The sequence below is a fragment of the Anser anser genome, assembly GCF_964211835.1.
Source record: "Anser anser genome assembly, chromosome: 4".
Taxonomy (NCBI): domain Eukaryota; kingdom Metazoa; phylum Chordata; class Aves; order Anseriformes; family Anatidae; genus Anser; species Anser anser.
In genome coordinates this window covers 3664277-3687101 of record NC_139724.1, presented here as the reverse complement: position 1 = coordinate 3687101, position 22825 = coordinate 3664277, and the positions used below count along the sequence as shown (strand labels likewise).

Sequence of the window (22825 nt, the reverse complement as noted above, 5' to 3'; positions counted from 1 at the left end):
ATGGAAAGGCGCAATAGGCAGAAATCAAGAATGAATCAGTGAATGAATTATCTATTACCAAAACTAGATTTCGTTATGGAAACAAGTACACTGTTGTGTTTTAAATACTTTATGATCAGCCTCCTGTGGTTAGATTTTGTTTTTCTGTTCCAATGGTGGGTATATTACATGCATTTCCATGTAGACAATACATACTCTTTGGAGATTATGACTCTGCAGTCTTCACCTTTGCATCTTCTCATTCTTTCCCTCTGGTATCTCCTTTGCCTTTCATCAGACTACAGCACTGTGGAGTACAAAAATGAATGTTTTTTCTTCTATTGCCTTTATTAAATACAAAAAAACAAAAACCAGTGCAGTATACAGGGTAATACACAACTCTGTACACTTCTCTAGTAAATCTTAATCATTCAGCTTTAATAATTTATATATTTAAGCTACCTGAATGAAATGGAGCTAAGGATGGAGTGATTTTTTTATTATTATTTTTATCAAAAGTACAAAACAACTTGTTTAAAAATACTCAGCTAATACTGTATAGATTACAATCAAATATTTACAGCTTTAAAGTCACAATAATTTGTTTAAATATAATTATGTGCAATTACTTATTAGTAAAACGATAGAGGACTGCTGAAATATGATATAGAGTGGTATAATTAATTGGCTCCAGATGCAATGAGTTGTCATTTCTGAAAATTTAATGTCATCAGAGCTCTTTTTCCAATAGCACAAGGAGCACTATTGCTAATAGACTTCAGAGCTTGAAATAAATAAATCTTTGGAATCCTGTTGCATCTCTTGGGGTGTGACATTTGACAGTCTTTTATAGCACAGAACGAAACAAGTTTGTGAGCTGGAATTCAATTGTGGTGTATTGATTCCTTGCATCAGTCATTATTCCCTGCTGATTGACAGCTGAAAATTGGTTACGTTAAGTATTTCATATGTTATATTGGCTGACATTTGCTTGCCTGCTCCTGTGTCAATATTGTTGTAAAGATCTCCAGCTCTATGAGATAGCAATATACACTGACTGTGGCTTTTGTGTGATGTTCCAGTGTTTTTCCTGACATAATTTAAGACATATTAAAAACCAGCAGCATCTTCCCTCTTGAGAAGCTTAATGCCAATATTATTGTCTTCCAAGGGAAGATCATGTATGCTCATAATCGGGTGCTAATTTCCACCCATACGCTCATGTTTAGGCATTAGGCACTATAACTGTAAAATTGAGCCTGCTTGATTGATTCATGTCAAGCCTCATCTCGGCTCCTGCAGTGGAAGTCATCCAGCTGACCCTTTTTACACTAAAAGAAGAGATTTGTGTTTCTTTCTTTCACCTGGAACCATCAAATTGACTGAATAATCTGTAATACATTAGTGCTGACATTTGTTAGGCAAGAATTAAACAAGACACAGTAATCATTCCCCTGAATAAAAATTGTGTTTGATTTCCAGCAGAGTTCTATTAAAAGGATGGTACAGCCCATCTCCTCTGAAGTGGGAAATGGTGAATATTTTCTGTGTTAATGAACAAAATTAACACTTTAATGACAGATGGACAGTCCCTAGCCACTCCTGACAAAAGCTGCTGAGTTTTGGATGGAGATGTGGTTCCAGTGCCTGTCAGGAGGACTACAGCGAGCTCGCTGGAAATCCTTCACACTGAACGTTTACGGGTGCGGATAGTAAAATTTGACCATTTACCTGAATAGAGACAAGAGGGAGAATGACGCCTTGGAAATATGTATGTTTTATAGGTGAAAGTGTGGGAGCCAGGAACTGGTTTATTAAAATCTGCCTATTATCATAATTAACATGGTTTGCATGGCAGGGTTTTGGCATGTCCTTCCTTGAGGCTCCTGTTTTTATGGGCTTGCTAATTTATGAGGCTGTAAAGGAATAACTGTTACAGATATGTATGTCTGCTATTCTCAAGCTAGCCTTAATGTTCCTCTCTCCTTGCCCTGGCAAACCCCCGTGCCCCAGCTGGTGGCAGTTCGTGTCCCTGACCTCGCACGGTTGATTCTGATGGACACCATCATCTACCCATTCACTTTGCATCCCGAAAGTGGGCATGAGGGATCTTTTTCTACAGCTACAGCCAGCTAGCCCCAGGAAAAGCAGTTCCTGAAGTCAATAGGGCAAAAACCCTTATTTACTGTCAATCTTGATAAATATGATGCTGTAGAAGGGGGACATCAGAGGCATTGATTCCTGTCTCCTCCATGACGAAGTAAAGCATGAGGTCAGTGCTTTATATCAAAGTCACTATGGATGTATCAGCATACACCTAGTATGACCAGTCTTTGAGGTCCTGGTGTTTTGTCAATGTAAAACTGCATATTTTAACTGATGTATGCTGCTTGTCTGGCTGCACCGTGCTCTGTCCATCATGGCTAGGCTGCAGCAGAATTACTGTTGTACCATAAGTCTATCCTTTAAGGGACAACCCTGAAAGTAAGGTATGAAATGTACCATGTGGAGAAACACCTGTGTTGGTTACATAAGTGACCCGACCATCTTGCACCTCAGAGGTTCATTTAGAGACAGACTTTTCCCTTGTCCTGGTGTTGAGGCTGCAGTTTTTCCAGCTGGGTCCTTATGGCAAGCCAAAAATGAAATGGGCTATAGAAGAAGCACACTCTGGAAATGTTTTTTTTTCCCTCAGTCAGCCTGCTGGGAGAGTAAGGGTGCAATACCCTTGTACTGACATGCCTCTAGGATGCCCACATCAGAAACAGCACCACTGGCTGGGTACAGAGCCATATTGGCAGTGCAGGTGTAGATGAATAACATGAAAGCAGGAAAAAACTCCGCGAAGAAAAAATCTAGAGCAGATCCCTCCTGCCCTGAGCAAAGTAAAATAAGGAATAGATTGGTTCAACCTGTTGGGATCCTCCCAGCTAGTACTGCAGTCGCATTTTCACTTTGAGCTGAGTAGCACCACTCTAACCCAAAATAACAAAAGCTGGTATGGATTGCAGTTCATTAAGAACACAAGGCTTATTAGCACCCAAAGCTTTTTATGAGCAGGTGATGTGGGACTGGTACGTGAAATCAGTCTGCCTGGTGGCACCTGCTACTTGTTGTATTTAGGGCAGGTGCCCTGCCAAGGGGAGCATTTAGTAGATGTTTCTGGTGCTTTGGTGGTGACTGGACCTGGTACTCTTCTGGCAAATGTTCCTGAGAGAGGGTTTAAAGCAAAAGTCCATGTTACCAAAAAAAAAAAAAAAAAAAAAAAAAAACTGCTAATAGAGAAGTTTTGTTAGAGTGAAATAATTGTGTTCCCAGTGGACATCTTGGGCTTTAGCTGGTGATGGATGGCGTGAAGTCTGCAGCGATATGCCTGACTCATCTAGGAGAGCTACAGCTGCTGGTGAGTGGCCTTGTGAGCTTGCTGGTAGAGCTGAGGGCTTTGTTCTGGTCTCCTTGTGCTTCATCTTGATCCTCTCTGGGGAGAGAGGGTGGCTCCTGGCTCAGCCACACCATCTCCTCTTGGCTTTTGCATTAGCAGATGCTGCCCCTTCCAGTTACGCTTCCCTGCAGCCTGCTGCAAACAACTCCTCTGCTCTGGGGCAAGTTTCTTTTGGCAAAATCCTCATGCCTAGCTCTTACTCTGGTACTGACTGGGACATCTGGGGGTTGGGGTGACCATGGGTGCTGTCTGTGGTTTGGGTTGCTCCATTTATAAATCTGCATTTTCCTGTGCTCAGTAGCAGCCCCATTGAACATCCCCTTGGCTGCTCAAAATGCAGAACAACTTTTTAGTGTCCTTATTAAACATTATATATCCTGGAACCATGCATCACAACCAAGTGTTCTGAACATCTAAGTAACACCCAGATTCTACATTTGACTACTAGCTTCTGAGCATTTGGCTCTAGCTGTGGTACAGAAGTATTTGTTGAAATTATTTTCAAAACACAAAATTTTGAGCGTTACTTGCTCTCAGACTTGTAAATTCCCCATTTAAATTTCAATTATGGAACAAACAATCCCAGTCTTATTCCTTGTGCCACGCAACTCATTAAATGGTTTGAATATTTCATAGCCCAAAACTGTTCATGTTAATCTATGAATATATTGTTATAAATAACTAATAGGTGTATAATGAATCATGGCAATGATTTATGGAAGATTAATAGGTAGGAAAAAAGTATGAATTGTATTTTACAAGGGGAAATACTGAAGTGTTATCTCCTCTATCCAAGGCACACAAACATCACTAGTGCTCCACTCTCTGGTATGTGGTTTTTTATTTTTATTTTTTTTTTGTGCTACGTTCAAGATGGCAATGAGAGGGTCTTGTGGGTAATTGTACCTTTAAAAACTTAGATTGCTTCATGGCAGCCTGTGCATAATATCGCAGTGTTTTAGGATATAGACGTTGAATAAGGTCAATCTCTGCATGTTCTTAAGTGGCTAGCTATGAAGAAATAGAAGAGAAAACCTGCAAGAACTTAGTTTTATGGTGAAGCTGAAGATGTAAAATGATGAAATAGGGAGATATGAAGGATTTTGAAGCTGATGTTAAAATATATAATTAAACAGTAAAAGGTGTAGGGTTTTTGTTTTTTTTTTCTTGACTGGGATGAATGTTTTCTAAGGCTTGTAACAAAAGTTTGGCCTGACTAAAAGTGTCACAGGCTCCTAATCACAGCACTAGTCTGCTCTTTCTGTTGAAAGATCCAGAATCAACCTCCACCAAAACCAGGTGCTACAACACTACAGAAATCACATAGCTACAACTGAGTCATCAGGGAAACTAGCTGGGCATTGTGAGCCAGCTGGCAACCCAAGCTAATGCAAAACCAGCAGGTCACCTTCAAAGCAGGTGGGCAGCAAGCACAGCAGACAGAGCTGTGTGCACAGCAAACTCAGTGAAAACCCAGCACTCAGGAAAGAAACGGGTGGGGGGAAGGCAAAAGAATATAAAATTTAGGATTTATAGCAGTAAGAACACTCTCTTTCTGGGCTGGGACTATCACGCATGAACTAAAGGAACTTCTGATACCATTGATTTAAGTACAACTAGAAAAATGTGCATGGGCAGAATTGTTTATTGAAACTGAGAAATGCCAAGTGCATAATGGGAAATGGGATTTATTTACGTAAAACAGTTCATGCTGAAGAGAACTTTTTTTGCACAAGTCAGTGTTAACCTGAACTGTTTAACAATGTCTAACAGGTGTTACTGCTACCTGTTTTGAAAACGGATGGGTAAATTTTTATTGCTTAAGGGATTTGACTGGTCATGTTTTTTTGTGGAAAATGCCAGGAGTTTTAGAGCTTTGACTCTGTGGATGGGTTGAAGACATTGTTTCTTCTTGGACTCTATAGTTCCTCATTACTGAATGAATAAGATTTGGAGTGACTCAGAGCTCCTGCTGGGAGCGTGGCTCTGACAAGGGTGGCCAATTTCTGTCTTGGGGTTTTGCTGAATGTTAACAAAATGAGAAGTTCAGAAGTGTTTGAAAATATCAAAGGAGTAAACGATAGTTGGGGCAGTATGATAATCCTAAATAAATGAGTAGAGTAAGGCTGTTAGTAATTAATGTGCAGGGATACAGCTAAACAGTGTAAAAGGATTGGTCCTTGCAGTGGAGAAAGGTCTCTTGCTTGTTGCTGAGCTTTGAGTCTGATATCCTGATACAGCTTATCAGAAATAGCTGCTGCTTGCCAAGCCTCAGTTGTGATCCTGCATATCCATTATGATGAAGTCTAAAAGTAGGTCACAAAAAAGACCCTGGCTGTGTAGCGTAGACTTAAATCTGTTCAAAAGTCAGGCAGTAGCATAAACAGACTGAAAATACATGTATTGAAACATGGAGTCTTTTAGCATTTAATGCGTTCTTCTAGTTCGGTGTAATGTATCATTTTGTACCTTTTCTTTCATGTTTCTTCACATCTTCTTTACCTGCAGATCAGTGTTGCGTGATGTGGGAGTGATAGTAAACTTGCTGAGGAATCTGATGGGTATGTGAAGACCTTGAGATGAAATGAAACAAGTTTTTATTGGTTCCATGCAAATGATACTTTTAGTGAAGAAAAAGGATGCAATCATATACTGCAATCCTCTTCTGTGTAACTTCTTCCAAAGCCAGGAAAGGGAAAGCAGAACCTACTAAAATGACTTCCTAAGGAGGAAGCTGTGCTTATGGTGTAGCTTCAGGAGAGCTGAACCTCAGCACTGATAGAGGATGAAAGTATTTACAATAAGGTAATAATTTTGCCTCAAAAAGAGCTTCATCATCTTCATTTTGCTGCTATTGTGACTGCAAATCCAGGGGAAGCCATCAATGAAATTTAGGAATTGCTGAAAAAAATCAAAAAAGCAGAACAATAAGCATAATAAATTACATTTTTCATTTTGATCCCCCTGTGTTGTATCTTACACATTATGAAAACACTTTCTCGATAATTATATAATTATGGCTCTAAAATGAGAGAAATCATTATGCTCTGATAATTCTGTTCTGATAATGCCTGCTGGGTGCTCATCACACTATTGGTGCTGTGCAGGTTGGCCTTGAAAAATTTGCAGTGCCTCCTAGGTTTCTTGTGACAAATGGGAGTTGATACAAGAACAAGATAAATAGCGAAGAAAAATAGCAAGTGATGAACTCACCTCAGTAACATTTTCTGTAAGCATTTATGTGAGTGTTTTTGTTTGCAAGAAAGTCTGTGTGGAGTGGCGTATCCCTGGATGTATGCAAGGGTTCATGCCATAAACCTTTGCAAGACAATCTTGAGTTCCCTACTCCTGTTTATAAAAGGTTCAGTCAATCAATCCGGGAACAAAAGCAGTAGTGTGTGTCTTAAGTGAAGAGTTATCTGCCAAACAGCAGATAACAAACAGGGCAGCAGGTCTGCCTTATGAGAAAGCGTCGGTCTTTGGTTAAACTGGGTTGGGGTATCAGGGCACGGACTTCGGCAACGCAGAAAAGCAGATCCAGGGGTTGGGCAAGCAGAAGATTTCTGGCAGACTTGGGTTAGTAACATGCTAGTACAGAAAACTCTGGGCTACTCACTTTGACTTACCTTTTGCCTTCTGCTCGAGTGGTAAGGTGTTCTTTTTTGTGTGTGTGGAGTCTTTTGTTGTAGTAAAAGGTCTGCTTTCTGCATTGTGATAAAACTATGCCTTCTGATATAGAGCTCAGCTGATTTGGAGAGAAGTCCTGGCTGCATAATCATAGAGATGCTTTGGTAATTGCTTGCTTCCTTGGCCCTTCTGAAGCCAGTGGCAGGACTTGCATGCTTTCACTTGCTGCATGATAACCCAGGGTACTACCATATGCTGGGGAGTAAAAAGATTTAGAAGAAGAGCAGGGGATGTAAGTTGCACAAATGTTTTCTGCTGATCTGGTAGAACAGATCCTGATATGGAACTACTCTTGGTTCCCACAGGTAGCAGCCAGTGCAGTCTGATGCATTCCTTTTGTGCCCAATATTAAAAATAGGAAAAAGACATTTAAAGAAGCAGTCTGTGGTGTAGCCCAGAGCTCGGGGCTGTCTGGGCAGCCTTTACAGGTTTACCTCAAGTGATGGGTTCTGCTTGAGGACCAAGAACCTGGGAGTTAACCAGTTAGCAACGGGTCACACTTAGTACTGTGATACTGCAGTCCTTGAATGGAGTTGGCCCCAGGCACGCAAAATTTGATAACCAAAGTTTATGAATGACATCATTTACTTTTTGTTTTACTGAAGTAAAGATTTCTCAACCAATGTGTGAGTGGCTCAATATTTTAGATATGTGTAGATGGAGTTCCGGGTAATTACCAATAGGAGTACATCATACTGTAAGCCTAATGCTATCACTCGTGGCCAGCCAGATGAGAAAGACGATAGCTGTGAGTCCTACACTGAGATGCACCTCCTCATAGACAGGTGACTGCTACTACCCTATATGTGCTCTGGAAACTTTAACAAGGGCGTTCAGGCACAGAAATCCTGCATGCCCTGATTCCGAACTGGCTCTTAGAGACCCATCTCACAGCTGATGTAAAGGTCAGCTCTGGGTGCCTGCTTCATAGTACTTGCTAAGCAACAGATTTGCCCAGTAAGGCTGCTGGCACAAATTTGATTAGATTAAAGCTGAAGGACTGCCATGGAACAAAGTCAGCTCTGTAACCACATTTGCACACATACCATTTCCTCGCTGTGTTCCCTCCACCAGCTGCAGCTCAGGATGTGCCAAATACTTCAAGTGCAGGAGTCTGAGTCCAGGCAGAAGCAGGGTGCTTGGGAGAAACTGTAGTGCAAGGCTGGGGGCAGAGTGTGAGGAAAATTGTGATGGGAGGCAATGCGATGGATTTGCCTGTACCCCTCCTGCCGATCGTGTGGGCTGCTTACTCTTACAAGCATCTCTCTGTCAGCATGGAGCATTCTGGCCACCTAAGTACTTGTGGTTTTTGCATGTGGATTTGTTGATATTAGCTTGATGCGTGTGCTTACAACAGATGCAATATTCCAGAGAAATCTGTGGGTCGCGAGGGGGGGTATGGTTAAATGCAACTCTATGAGCAGTATGTGCAATGATGTATTTAGCCCAATCCAAGTTTGTTAGTTCTGCATTTTAGTGGCATCATTAGTATTTACTAACCAAACAAAACTGAATTCTGATAGTTGTTTTCTCACAGAAATATTACAAGCTTTCAGTAACTTAGCTCACACTTTAATTTCTGAAAGCCAGCATCGCTTTTCTTCATGTTTTTGTCAAACAAGACAGAACTAATCCACCCCTAGTTAAAGAGCAAAATGATTTATTGTTACAGGCTACAAGTCCTACTTGTGCTAAAGTTTTATCTTGTCGTCAGGCTGAAAGACTATTCCAATTAATGCTGCTTACATTTGCCATGTAAGCTGCTGAGGGCGATGGGCCTGAATTTCCGTAGTTGCTATCTGATAGCCAGTGCCAGCCACTGAAAATTTAACAGGTCATTCAATGCTAGTCAACAAAAGACCCATGAAGCCTCATTTCACACCAATTACTACTTAGCATATGTACACAAACTGATTTAAAAAATTTCTCAGGGACTTCCCTATGCTATAATCCGGCCACATGTGTCCCTGCAGCCTGGGGGCTGCTCTGAGGGCATCTTGTCCTACCAGGCCCGGTCTGCTGTGGAAACCAGTGCCCCCAGACCAGACCTGTCTTAGTGTGACTTAAACCACCCCTGTCCAAAGCAGGGTCTTCTTGGGTTGGAAACCCTTGGGCTGGCAAAGCCCGGGGGCAGTGGGGCTCCAGCCTTGAGTGCCACCAGGTCACAAGACTGCTCTGCTCCTTGTGCTGTTGTTTCCAAAAATATAATCCCGACCTCTGCTGTTTTTCTTCTTATTTTGGATGCTCTGATGCTTTGTTGGACTTCGTAATATTTTTTTTGACTATTTTTCATGACTGACTTGTGCTATGGATGTTTCCTTAGCACCTCAGGTATTCTCTTTGCAGGGGGAGAATGGAAGCTTATGATTTGTTGCTATTGATTTCAAATATAACTACTTAACCGCTGTCCCAATACTGAGGTTTTTAAATGTCCATCTAAATTGTTCTGCTGTTCTCTAGTTTGTACATACAATTTGTAGGGAGAGAGGGTTTTTGTGGTGTTTTTTAAAAAAAAAAAATAAAAAATAAACAGGAGACAAACAGCATTGAAAACGTGCTTTGGGGCTCTGTAGCATAACTTTTAAACAGATTTCTATAGAACTGGGACAACTGCAGGGTGCAAATAATACTTTGTTCTTACAAGGATGGAATTTGTGCCTTTTTTCTTTTTTTTTTTCCATTTCTAAATTGCCATGAGAGCAAACTTGCCTGCAGCGACTGGCTGGCTAAGCATCCCCCGTCCATCTCCTGCATGTCACCTGCTAAGGTGAGGAGTCTGAAAATGCCTGGACACATTATGTATGGGTGGCCTTTTGTTTATGACAGACAAAGGCAAAATCCTCTGGATTACTTGAAGATATCGTATAACACACAAGATGGAGTTACTATTATTCTTTTCTAAGACATATTGTGTTTCCCTTGGGCAGAGAAAAGAAAGTGCAGCCAATCCTGGGAGGGTAGCTCCTATTAAAGATTTATGCAAGCCTGAATTATTTGGCTTTAAACTTTTTTCTTTTTTTTTTAATAAGAGGGATGCTTTCTTTAGGCACAGCAGACTGAAGTAGATGGTATCACTGGTAATCCTTGGCTTAGGCACAGAGCTTCTAAATGGTTTGAATTAGGTAGAAGAGACTTTGATTTTTTTTTTGCCTTTTTTTTTGTTGTTTCTGCATTTAAGGTTTCACTGCAAAATTTCCCATTGAAGTAGCAATTTGGTGGGTTTTTGCCCTCTCTATGTAAATTGTCTTTTAGCCATATTCATTCAGCGAAACAGCTTTGAAGTTGTTGAACTGTGTAAATGTTATATTAACATTTTCTTTTGCAATTATAGACATTTACTTGCTCTTGTTGAAATAGCTCTTTCAAGGGGAAGGGAAGAAAGCAGGAAGTGAAAGTACACAAAGAAATGAAAAAGTAGCCGTGCGCTCAATTTAATTTTTGAAATAAATCACTTCAACTACTAATTTACCCTTCTCTAAGATGGTGGTTAAGGATAGACAAACAAAGAATACTGGAAGAAATAATTTCATTTTGTTCCTTTGTTACATTAGATCACTTAATTTTCACGTGTTTGGTTTGCATATGGAGATTTGTCCAATGAGTCCTCCTCTTTGAATTTGTTAACTGATCCTGGGGAAAGCTCCGGAAGGTTCGTGTCCATCAGTCTGCAATTCACAAATCACAAAAAGGCAAGCAATTGCCCGAAATAAAGATGACAAACAATGTGAATTAGCCATTAGGCCAGAGGGCTTCAAGCTCCTGTGGCTTGATTAAATTAAGTCTAGTGTGCTTATTTCAAAGTGGCAAATGATCCTTCATGAAAAAGCCCTATATAATCTAATATGAATTATAATCTTCTTATGAGTTCTTAAAACATCCAACATACTTAATAGAAGAATTTTTTTTGCAACATTCCACTGGGTCATGCTATAATTTCTGTGTAATGTATGAATTTATATGGTTAACTTCTATAGAATGCAGGTTAATATCTTCTAAGGTACTTTTGTGGCATTGTATTTCATATTTTCCATACAATATTTGTATTGTTCAAATATGCTTTGATACGTCATTTTGTGTCTATAGTAGAGTTTCTAATGGAAAGAGTAAGCAGAATTTTAGTGTTCACACAATTTATGGGATGTGGCAGCTCTTTTTCCCCTACCAGTGGTTATCATTTCAACAGATTTTTTTCTTCTGCCAAGTCCATGCCAGGAGCATATTTGTGTTGTTACTGTTGCTCAGCAACTGTGATCTCTTCACTAGGTCTGACAGTTGCTTTCTCTCCAGGAGAGCGGAGATGCAAGAAGGACAGATGCATTGATCCTCAACGCGTTATCAGATCTTGTCACACACCCGCTTTGAAAAGCTGATAGCATCTAATAATCTTACTCAAGGCTCATTTTACACATCGTTGAGCTTTTACAGTTAAAGTTAGAAATATGCATTGTCTTGTTATGTCAAGGCAGGGAGATCAATAATTAGGCCACTTTATCTGAAAAAAAATAAACTATATGTTTCTAAGGAGACGGTCTATATAAAAGGGTATTTTGTCCCATTTAGAAACTCCAGACACATTGACGATGAGGACTGATGCAGACATCAATCTACATTTTTTATTCTTTAGACCCTTGTGTGTCTCGGCATCTGATCAATGGTATAACCACAATATCAATTAGAAAACGAGTGATACTCGTGTATTTTAATCCAAGCTAACTGGTAACAGTTCTCACAATCTCCCAGTAAAAAAATCTATTACAGGTGGAAAGATATTCCTTAAACTGTAGAAGGGATATCTGAAAGAGGAAAACACAAGGAGACATAATCATGTAAAATTAAAATTCTAACCCGTGAGCAAGCAGAACTTGCTAAGTGACTCAATTTTACTAATATGTTATTTCATAACCAATGATACACAAACCTGAAGAAGAATCTGGGTGACCAGTGACTAAGAAGGGTGTTCAGGGCTAGAAATTTCACAGAGCAAGGTGAGCTAATGATGTGTCTGTGGGTAGGACTTGCTCTGGAGGTGCTTCGTGATGCAAAGCCTGAGAACAGAGCCTCACAGGGAACACACCAGAGGCACTGCCTCAAGACACAGTGACAGCAAAGGGGATTTGGGAACAAATCAGTAAAATGGGTATTACAAATCACTGGGAGTCAAGCTTTTACCTGGAGCTTAAAGGGACTTGGTATAAACTTGTTGAGCTGTGAACTCCAGCTATCAATACTTGCATGGGGTAATACCAGGCTGGGATGGGAAAGAAAGCAAATGAAGAGCTAGTCTAACCGTTGAAAGGTACAGAACGTACCCTGTGCACAGAGGTTTAGCTGATTTGCACTTCTTGATTTGAAAGATACAAATCAGATGTTCACAGAAGCCAGCACAATCATGGGAAGTGGGGAAAGCTGGATAAAGAGCAGTAGCTTTCCTGGTAATGCATGAACTGCAGTGTAGTGCTGATGAAATCACTAAGCAGTGAGTTTAAAACTGCCGTTGGAAGTGGGGTTATTACACGTACTGAAGTTATGAAATGGCATCATATCCTGATTTGCCAGAGCCATAGAAGGTAGGTTCACCTAATGGTTTTAAGTGTGACAGGGTGGCCGCAGCCCTCTAGAAGAGAAGAGGTTGTGTATCAATCTCCATCTTAGTCCGGGAACTTGGTGGAATGCCAGTGTCTGCTGGGTCTACTGCAGCCAGATCCCATCTTGCTGTGAAGTACCTGGGCACCTTAAGTTATTTTACATATAATTAGTTGGAGATGAATTTTTGCAAACAGTCTGAAGCTCCCGTTGTGAAGTGTTGCATACAGGCTAATGTTATCCATGCAATACCAGTGACAAAAAGTATTTGACAATCAAACACTAAGCAGATGTTAAGGAGGACAGGGCTTTTAAAGCATACTTGCAAATTATCAGTGCTATTTTGTGCACCTCTGTGAATCTGAAACTGCAGTCATCAAGAGGGGACTCCTGAGCTAGCATACAGCAGAGCTGGAGAAGTAGCAGGAGGCTGCTACAGTCTCTGTGTACGGGAGCCAAAAATGGTCTATAACTCCAGAAACGCTTTTTCTAAGTGTTTTCTAAGTTTTTCTAAGATGGAGAAAAGCTACATGTATGTCATGAAATTTTTGAGGAGTTATTTTTTTTCCTCAGTATTAAATTTAAGACCATTTCTTTTCTCTGCAAAGAATTTCTGGCTTTCATGCTTTTTTAGAGAAATGAAAATCTTAGCATATATTAAGGGAATTTGAATGTTGTGTGTTTATTAGTAGTAAAGCAAGCAAAAACCATGTGAACTAGTTTGTGATTCAGTATACTGGCAAATGGCCTGAAGTATTGTTCAGGCACTTCTAGGGAGAGGTTTCCCCTGTAATATTTGCTATTTCCACCTGTGCACCGTTCCAAAAACATCTCATATTCCTATGCAGGGATATTTCCAAAGATGAACCCAGGACTCATGCCTAAACCCAGCTGCTTGTTGGGAAATGAATCAAGTCCGTTGTCTTTTTTTAATTCAATATCTGTCATAAATACCATATTAACCCTTAATTCCGGGAAGGCATGCAGCTGCTTGGGAAGCTAAGCTGCGGTAGCACCTCTGTTTGAAAAGGAATTTTCAAATATGTCTAAAATACAATGCTTTATTCTGTTCTGACTCCCCAATATTCTTAGCCACAGGGTGCTCTTCTCTAGGGTCTTAAGTGAGGTGGTTAGTATCTGCAGCATCTAGCTTGTTCTCTACATCCTGGGGCTGTTTAAAACCCTTATTTCAGTTTAGAGGAGAAAGTTTAAAGCATTCAGGGCTGTTTGTTCAAGGGAGACATCTTTCAGCGATCCAGTCAGCAAACTATTTCACTTCTCTCTTGTTTATGTTGTTTCCCTGTGTTGAGACAGGAGCAGCCCCATGCCATCGGGTAAATGACAGGTCACACGTGTTCGTGTGTAGTAACTACAAACAAATCTAGAGTAATTTATATAGTGGTCTCACTTTATATCCATGACACCAAACCCCTAAATGTTCTGGGCTTCATTTGTTGTTCTGGGCATTTCTTAAGTGTTAAGAATAAGACAGACCCTTTCTTCAGGAGGACAAAGAAAGGATGGGCAGCCGGATAGAAGATGACACAGGTCAGTAAAAACAGAGGACTCTAGCAGGAAGCCTGGTTAAAGCTTTTTTGCTGTCATGAAGGCAAAGGGAAAGATTGGAAGAAAATCAGTAGCACAGATGCTTGCAGGGATTTCCCACTGAGTCTGTGGAAGATTAAATAAAGTATGGCCCAGAAGCCCAGCAAAATGGGCTGGGAAGCCAAACCAAAGCTGAGGGGCAGGGTGGGGATGGACTCTAATGGGAGTTCATGAGAAAAGCTGACTCCTCAGAGCCAGCTTGCATTGTGCTCATCTGGGCCGGAGATGGGTATATTTCAAATTAGCATGGAAGCTGATTGATGAGCAAGCATCCTGTAGATGTTGCAAAAAATATATGTTAGTCATATAGTTTAATGTTAGTCACTGTATTTGTGCCTAAACCTCTCTGTGAGTTCCTAGAGTTCAGATGACAGCCCTGAACAGAAATAGCTATTAACTGCAAATGATTGTTTTCTGCTACTTTTTTAATCATTATTTTTATTAGGTTTATTATTCAGCCAGTCTCATCTCTTTAAGGTCAGCGTTAACTCATGCATGAGCTCACGCTGACCTGCCATTTTAACCCTGAGTTTGTGTCTCTGGAAGGGCAGCAGTGGCCTCTCCCCCATCTTACAGATGTACAATCCAGAATTTTGTTCTCAGTTTGGCCTAGAGCGATATTTGTGTTATGTGAGCCAGTGGGTGCCTTGCAGGCTTTGTAAGGGGCTACTGCTGCTGCTTTGTGAGCACTGGTGTGGGAACTATTGAGTCCTTGCTTTGACATCGAGGGCAGACTGCTCAATCCCTCCTTTGAATCAGCTGTACCTTGCTCTGTAATGGCTTCAGACACAACACAGACTCAATAGTGCATGGAAACAAAATAGAACAAGTGCAATTATTTTCATATCACAATGACATTCTTGTCAAACATTCAAAGTTAGGCGTTCTCCTATTCAGTTAATAAAGCATAACATGATTATCACCTATGTTCCACCTCTGGAGCGGTCATATATGGTATATGCCGCCGGAAAGTTTTATGTAGTGTTACACAAAATGGATATCTAACTTGTACTGTAAAAACTGTGGTTTGAGATGAATCTGAAAATCCCACAGCGTTTTTTTAAGTGTTAAAATAGGTCTGATTTTGTTCATTTTTTTCTAAGACAACTGGGTAATGATGCGGTAGTGTTCTCAAGGCAGCATTTGAACCAGATCTCTGATGTTCAGAAACATCCGTATAAAAGCAAAATTTTGTTGTCAAATCTGAAGAGGAAAACAAGGAAAAACTGCTGTGTAGGACATTTTTAATTCTTCTATCTGCTTTTAATGTCTAATAGGGAATGACATTGTACTACTGAAATAGCTATGCTCATTCATGTTACCTTGTAGGGGGCAAGCTATGTGGAACACAACTGACTAGTTTCCTGTATCCCTTTTTGTCTTTAGCTGTGTCTCCTAAACATCATGCAAATCATATCGAAGAAGATTCAGTGTGCGCCATTTATGATTCATAACTACAGATTTCCATGTTTCAATGTTGCTCTCAATGGCCTTTAATGTGATCCTTTTCCTCCCCATTCTGAGCCACACTGTGGTATAATGATCATGCATTTTTTCCAGAAAACAAATCTTTCAGCAGCTGAGCCACCCTATTTGTTATGAATAATAGGCAAAAAGTTTATCCAGCTGTTTCAATTGCACATATGCAATGTTTTGGGTGGGGAGAGGGAGGGGTAAAACTACTGGAAATTAGTTGGTTTTGATTTTCCCCATCTGTAAATAACTAGCAATGAACAGTAAGTTTTTGATTAACTAGTGTGGGTCAGATCTCCTGGGCTAAAAACCATAGGAGCTTCTCAAGGTATACTGTGCTTGTTCTCCACCCATGTGCCTCCCCCTATGTCTCATCTCTGTGAAGTTTTCGGTTGTGTTAGATATATCCTCATAGTAGCAAGGGGTTGTGCTTCTAGGAAAAAAAAAGTTAGTATTGGGCTTTGTCAGTTCATTCAGGTAAAGGGTATTTTTGCTGCAAGATGGGTGACAATATTTCCAGAATGGCTCATCAACCAAAACCTGAAGAAAATTTTAGTAAAAATAAATGTTACCAATAAACTTAACAAAAAATGGAGCTTTATTAAGCTAAATGAGCCAAATAAAGGCATAAGTGGTATTTATCTGATATTTTTCTTGCTGTTGTTATGAATCCCAAAAAGTTGTCACCATGATTAGGAACAGGGCACTAAAATTGTTGCAAGATATACCAGGTTCCTGTTACTGAGGAGCCATAAAGTAGGTGGATATGTCCTTCACAGCTCTTTCCCTTTCAATTGTGTTAAAACTGTGTTAACAAAAAACCTGTCTAAATATTTTTCAAATATATTTAGAAATGCATTGCAAACTTAAATTTCTGAATAATGACAAAGTGAAGCACAAGGAAAGAAGGAAAGCTAGCTTGTTCCCTTCTGATTCCTCAGAGATTTGCAATCACATTACTAATTAGCTGCAGATAATAGTCAGTGTATGAACACCCTTGACATGAATGCGCGTGAAGAAGGTACAACATTCTTGCGTGCAAAAATACAGACCATCTATCTACAAAGATGTGAATCTACATTTCAAATGTGAATGAATTCTTGAAAATTTTAATTTTGTAAATGTTCGTGTTAGCTAACTAGTTTTTGAGCAAACTTGCTCTTATGCTTCATATGTACATGAAAATACTTTCTCCAGTCTTTGGGCAGTCTTATTTAGGTTGGTTATGTACTTGGAAGCAGTTGCTGTTTCTTCTTATGCTCAACTATACCGTGATTTCTCAATTATTTACAATAATAGCTATTTGGCCAATTCCAACTCCTGCAATTTCATCTGCTTGTATAGGGGGGGAAACTTGTCTTTGCTGTGATTCCCCTTTTCACTGTCAAACGCATAATAATACCAGAAACTAATGACGTCACTGAGATAACTTTTAAACATGGATTTAGGTTCCTGCTAGTACTTGGACATCCATACAAAACTGGTCTCAATTATTTTAATTCAAAACTCCTACCCTTGTAAATATCCCTGCCTTGACTGGTTACTTTCTGCAAGGAAGAAACACCTTGGAAATATTAACTTGAAATTTCAGTAGGGGGGAAATAAGCGCACAGAAAACTTTGGCCTTTACCTGCTGCCTTACATCACTGAGACTTCTTGTTCATATATTTCTGTGGTCCTGTGCTTAGAAAAATGTCCTTTCCTGGGCCAAAAGTTCAAGGGAAGAACATGATTTCTTAACTTCTTGTGCACTCCTCAGCCCAAGTTCAAAGGATCTATTTAGCCTTCACAGAAGGTCATAGCATGCATTCCAGAAGAAAATGTGCTTCTTGGACATCTTGGTAACATTTGATGCAATGTGCGGATGTTCTGCGCACTCGTGGTGAGCAAGTTTCTCCCTGAATACAACCATTGCACAGGGCAGTTCTACCACTACGTCCTCTATTGCTTAATTTTAAAAGCTGTAGCAGGCTCATTGACTTTAGCTGAAGTGGGTGAAACATTTGTAAAGCTGAAGACTAGCACCGTGGCTTGGAGGAGATGTTTCGCTGTGTTGTGAAGCGGGCAATGCTACCGCTATGCTGTCGCCAGCTAAAAGTGTGTGCATGGAGTGGGGGAAGGGACATGCTGAAAAAATTACAGTCGAACTTAAGTAGGTGTCAGGAGGTTTTGTTTGGGCATATACTAAAGCCATTGATTATGAAGAGATTTACTGTTCAAGGCTCTTTATTTACAATATAATTGAAGTCAACTATTGCAGTCCGAAAGCAAGGACTGTGATTTTTAGAGGTTTTTAATGGACTTCTGTGGAGTTGCAAGCATAAACTTTGAAATAACATTGGATAAGAAAGGCAATATCCTTTCCTTTCCACATATTTGTTGTGTTGCATTCTGCTCGTTGTTACCAGGAGGTATAAATCTGGTGTTAGCTCCATGATGTTCAAAGCGCTGATCCCACATATACACCAGTGCAACCAACAGCAGAAATGGGGCTAGACAACTTATTAAACTGTTTAGAGGTTGATTCTATCCTACCTGCTGCCTTTTTTCAAAGTTATCTTATTATTGGCTAGTTTCAGCAGAGCCTCACATGTCATTTTCAGTGAAATCTTTCCTTACTTTTTTCCTTTATAGTATATTCTCCCCCTGTAGGCTATACAAAAAGCAGCATTAAAGAAAACACCAGAAAAAATGTGCCAGGCTCTCCAGATTGATGCTAGGAAGGAAGAGGAAGATGGTGTTACTCTGGGCATGTATAACACATCTTTCTGATATTTAATGAAATACATGAATTCATATTGCTGATTTTTTTTTTCCTGTTTTGCTCTGCTTGCTTTTCTGGGAGGAGGGTGAGAAGATGAATTAAGCAGGAAAAGAGGCTCTTCCAAAACAGTATAGCTGAAAGGGAATGTGCTGATGAATCATAAGTGGTGAGTAACAGGCCTCAGTAAGATATAGCCTGGCTACGGAAGCAAGACTTATTTTTTGATAACACAAAAAATGCAATAGTAAATAAAATAAGTAAATAGTAAATAACAGTACTGATGAAAATTATACACTTGTTTTTAGGGGTCTTTCAGTAATCAAATATGATGCTAGTGGTATCTTGGAAGTTTTGTTTTTATCAGTTTGACCGGGTATTTTCATAGGTTCATGCATATTTTTAAGCAATTGAAGTCACATCAGTAAAATTTCTTGACTAGGTAGATTGCCATGAAAACATTTTTTCCTTCTTTTATGCATAAAATCTGTTAACAGTTAACCAGTTTTGGTTGATAGAAAAGGCCTGCATCTCATCTGCCTGACATGCCAGAATTGAGTAAAGCAGAAAGAAGTCTGTAAAATACAAAGCAGCTTCTGCAAATGGCTGGTACGCACGCAAAGGAACATTACCAGGTATGGCCACTACTGCCTTAAATACTTTCAATATTTTTCTAGCACGGCATTAGCAATTTGTGGTTTACCAATAAGATTTCCATGGGCAGGCTCTCAAGAAAGTGTCTGGGTTTATTTCTGAGGCTTTTGCCATTATCTCTTGTGCGTAATTATCTCAACCCATGGGCAGAAAGCATCTTTGACATCAGTTTATGTACAAATGCATGTTATTGGGCTCATCACTTAAATAAGAACAGAAAGGAATAATGCTATAATGAAGCAGCCCCTTCTGTTGGTTTTCATATTTGGAAAAAAAAAATCACTGATAATTACAGTATAAGGTACAGGTAACTGCTAGTTTTACTTCACTACATTCCAGTTCAAGATAAGCAGCAAATGTTGAGCCAAGCACTGCAAATTTAAGCAGGTTTTAGCAGCAAATAAAAGTTGCTGATATGAAATTGGGTGTTTGTAGGTGTGCTTTCCACAGAAACAGCAGAGTTGAAGTTGCACTGCTAGGTACTTATTTGAAAACCTTTTGTTAAAGATGGCAATATTGTATGTAAAGTGCCCAGTGTGGTGTTACCTGTCTACAACTTATTTAGGTAGCTTCCATGATATGTTATACAATTAAAATCTACTGAGATTGCACCAAGGGGGATGGGGATGCAGAATTCTGTTCTTGGGAGCTGAACAACCCATTTTTGTTCATATTACAAGTATTTTTTTCCAAACAGGCAGTGTGTTTTCTTTGTAATGAATGGAAGAGTTTGATTTTGGACTTCGTAAAAGACTGCTACACAGAATTTAGTGGAAGAAGAAATACTGCAGACAGGCTGTATAGGTATAAAGAGTTATACACAAGGAAAAAAAAGTTACATAATTATTCCATTTGTGTGCAAATGAATGAAAACAAAGGCAGGAAGTGAGCTTACAAAATGTATTGTATTAGATGTATATAATATATTATTAATTAGCTGTTATAAAAGTGTAGTAGAACCAGTAGGGGAGAAAAAAAGTTTGACCATATATGAGTTTGCCCTTCCTTATTCTTCTGATGGAAATGCTATTTTTTTTCTCTTGAATAATAATGTATGCTTAATGTGTATGTGACACCTTTATTGACTGGTCACAGTGCACTTAAAGAAAATTTCCAGCTGTTTGGCAGGTTGTTCAGTACATTACACAGGTTAGTTCACTGGTGATATTTAGAGCAGCAGCATGGGAAAGCTTGCTCTAATGCCACCTTCATGGTCTGTAAATGAAAACTTCATGCTGTTGATCATCTCTGTTGAATTAAACTTTTCTCCTTGAGCACGCGGCAAAGCAAAGAACCAACTGTACTAAAGCAAGAAAGCAGTATGGGGAGATTGCAGTGAATGCAGAATGACTAAGCTCTGTACTTACAAAGGTAGTATTTAAAAAGGTGAGAATTCAGTCAACGTAAAAGCTGAAGTCTTTCTGTCATGGTGTACTGATAATGATCAACATGGTAATCATCTTAATATGAGAGATGATTTTAACATTGGCTGTTCAAAGCTAAAGTGAAGCTAGCTAACCATCCACTCTGCTGTGGTTCTGCATGGCCAGTAGATAGAGGATTACCACACTACATGTAATTTTGAAAGAAGAAACAGGTCCTTTTCACTCATGACCTAAGGAAATTAAAATAAAAGTTCTAAAAATACTACAGCTGCTTTTACCTTTTTAATAATTGATGAGATGAATCTTGGTATTTTATGTGGGGGGAAAAAAAAAATCTAGACAAAAAAGCTTTTATTTGCAGAAGCATGAATACTGCCCCTACCCTCCCCAAAGGTCTGGGGCAAAAAGCTGTTGGTTGAACAAGATTATTTCTTTTTCGATCACAAGTAGTTTTACACATTAGAGTTGCAATATGCTGCTACAGACTTGACTAATGAATCAAAACCTCAAAACATTCAGTTTGGTTGTTTTTACTTAGTCTTCATTTGTGTGAACTGGTACTGGGTTACAGGGAGTCTACCCAAAAAGAGCTCTTTTTTTTTTTTTTAAAAATGCTCAAATGATTTGGAAAAATAAAGGAGCTTTTTGCACAAAGTAAGTAAACAAGGGCTGTTTGAAAAACGTTTTTTTTAAAAAAGTGGTTTTTTTTTTGAGAAACCCAGATATAGGAAAGGGAGAAGTACTGTTTGTAGTGGACAATGATAATAAATCAAGAAACAATTGGGCAGAAGTTCAAAAGAAGAGCTGTTAGAGAGACTCACGGGTAAGCTCCAGCAGCTTAGCTCTGGTTGTGCAGACTGGCCATAAACTCAGTTGTAACGCTCCAAGTCAGGCTTGCAGCTGCTTTGCATCACCAGAGCACTGCAAAGAGTTGCAGCAAGCTGGTTGCAGTGTACCTGTGAGTCTAGACTCTCTTGTGGTTATTCAGACAATGCTTTCACACATTGTAAGGGCAGTCTTAGCATGAATGTGCCTGAGAAATGAGCACAGCTGTCTCACCTTTTCACAGATCATGAAAGTTCCTGCTCATGAGAAACAGTGGGCAGTTGGGCACTGCATTTTTCCCCCCATCCTGCCATGGGAGCTTGTTCTATCTGTCTCTCCTGAATTAAAGGCTGGCATGTAAACATGTGCCAAACAGCAAGCGTTAGTTATGTTATAGGCAAATATCCAAGAGAGATCACAAGAAATAAGACCACCAAACTACCTTCTTGTATAGCTTTCATAAGGCTGAGCCTGCGTGTTAGTGTCCTGTGTGCTAATACCAGGCTCTATTGCCAAGACTTTTGTTCTATCTTTGCTTTTAAGGACTTTTCTGAAACTCCTCTGAAGAGTGGTGCTGGCCTGCCACTCCAGACCGTCTTGTTTCCACCCCACAGATGTTTTTGCCCCTGCTGGCCTGTTCTGAGCTGTGCTGGTAGAGGTGTAGATCTTGGAGATGATGCCTGCACAAGTTGTGTGAAAATGAGAGGAACAATTACAGGAACGAAACACAATTAGTATGATATCCACTCTCCTCTTCAAAAGAAGCCATGGTAGCTGCTTACCCCTTGTGAGAAGCAGTTGCTATCTCAGGGATGGGTAGGGCCAGCCAGCCCCCACATACGCGTTGCCTACACCCAACTGCAGCTTCTGGAAGGGAAGAGGCATTAGGGGACAAAGCTGAGCCTGAGGATCACTAAAATAGACATTGAGTGCAAATTACCTGGAACTATTATCTATATCTAAAATAACCTACTTTTTTCATATGGCGTTTTAATCTAAATTGACTTTCTTTGGCTGACAAATAACATTTCCTCCTTCCTGCTCCCTAGTTGCTCCAGCATTTGGGTGGTTCTGTTCAGCCCCAACCACAGAGAAGCAGGCTCAGCACTGCTGTGCAAAATAGCAGGGTTTCCTGAAAGAGCTGGCAAGAGCACAGCACCTTGTTCTTTGCAAAGGAACTTCTGTTAGCAATTACTTCTATTTATTAGCACTACACTAGATAAGTCATGCTTACAACAGCATAGCTGTAAGCAGTCTTGAGATGCACTGTTGTTTGCGTGGCAACACTGTAGAGGCTGCCATTGGCACGTGCAAATCGTGCAAAACCTCCGATGGTTTTGTCTTGGTGTTACTGTGTGCAGCATGCCAACCTGTGTGTCTTAACACCTAGCAGGAGGAAATACTGGTGCGTCCTTTTAGTAAAACTTCCAT

At 39.9% G+C, this 22825-nt stretch overlaps 1 protein-coding gene across 6 annotated transcripts in view; it reads left to right on the top strand.

Annotated features, from left to right (window-relative positions):
- Window positions 1-2278: 2278 nt before the first annotated feature.
- Window positions 2279-22825, top strand: part of LOC310898403 (uncharacterized protein) — a 211840-nt gene continuing 191293 nt past the window's right edge. For 2 of the 6 annotated variants that reach the window (XM_083833420.1, XM_083833423.1), the window contains exon 1: window positions 2288-3382. In XM_083833420.1, the coding sequence (XP_083689546.1) occupies window positions 3349-3382 (34 nt within the window). In that variant the 5' untranslated portion in view covers window positions 2288-3348. Of the gene's footprint in view, window positions 3383-22825 lie in introns of all 6 variants that reach the window. The other 4 variants (XM_083833419.1, XM_083833422.1, XM_083833421.1 and 1 more) reach the window with 4 other exon arrangements.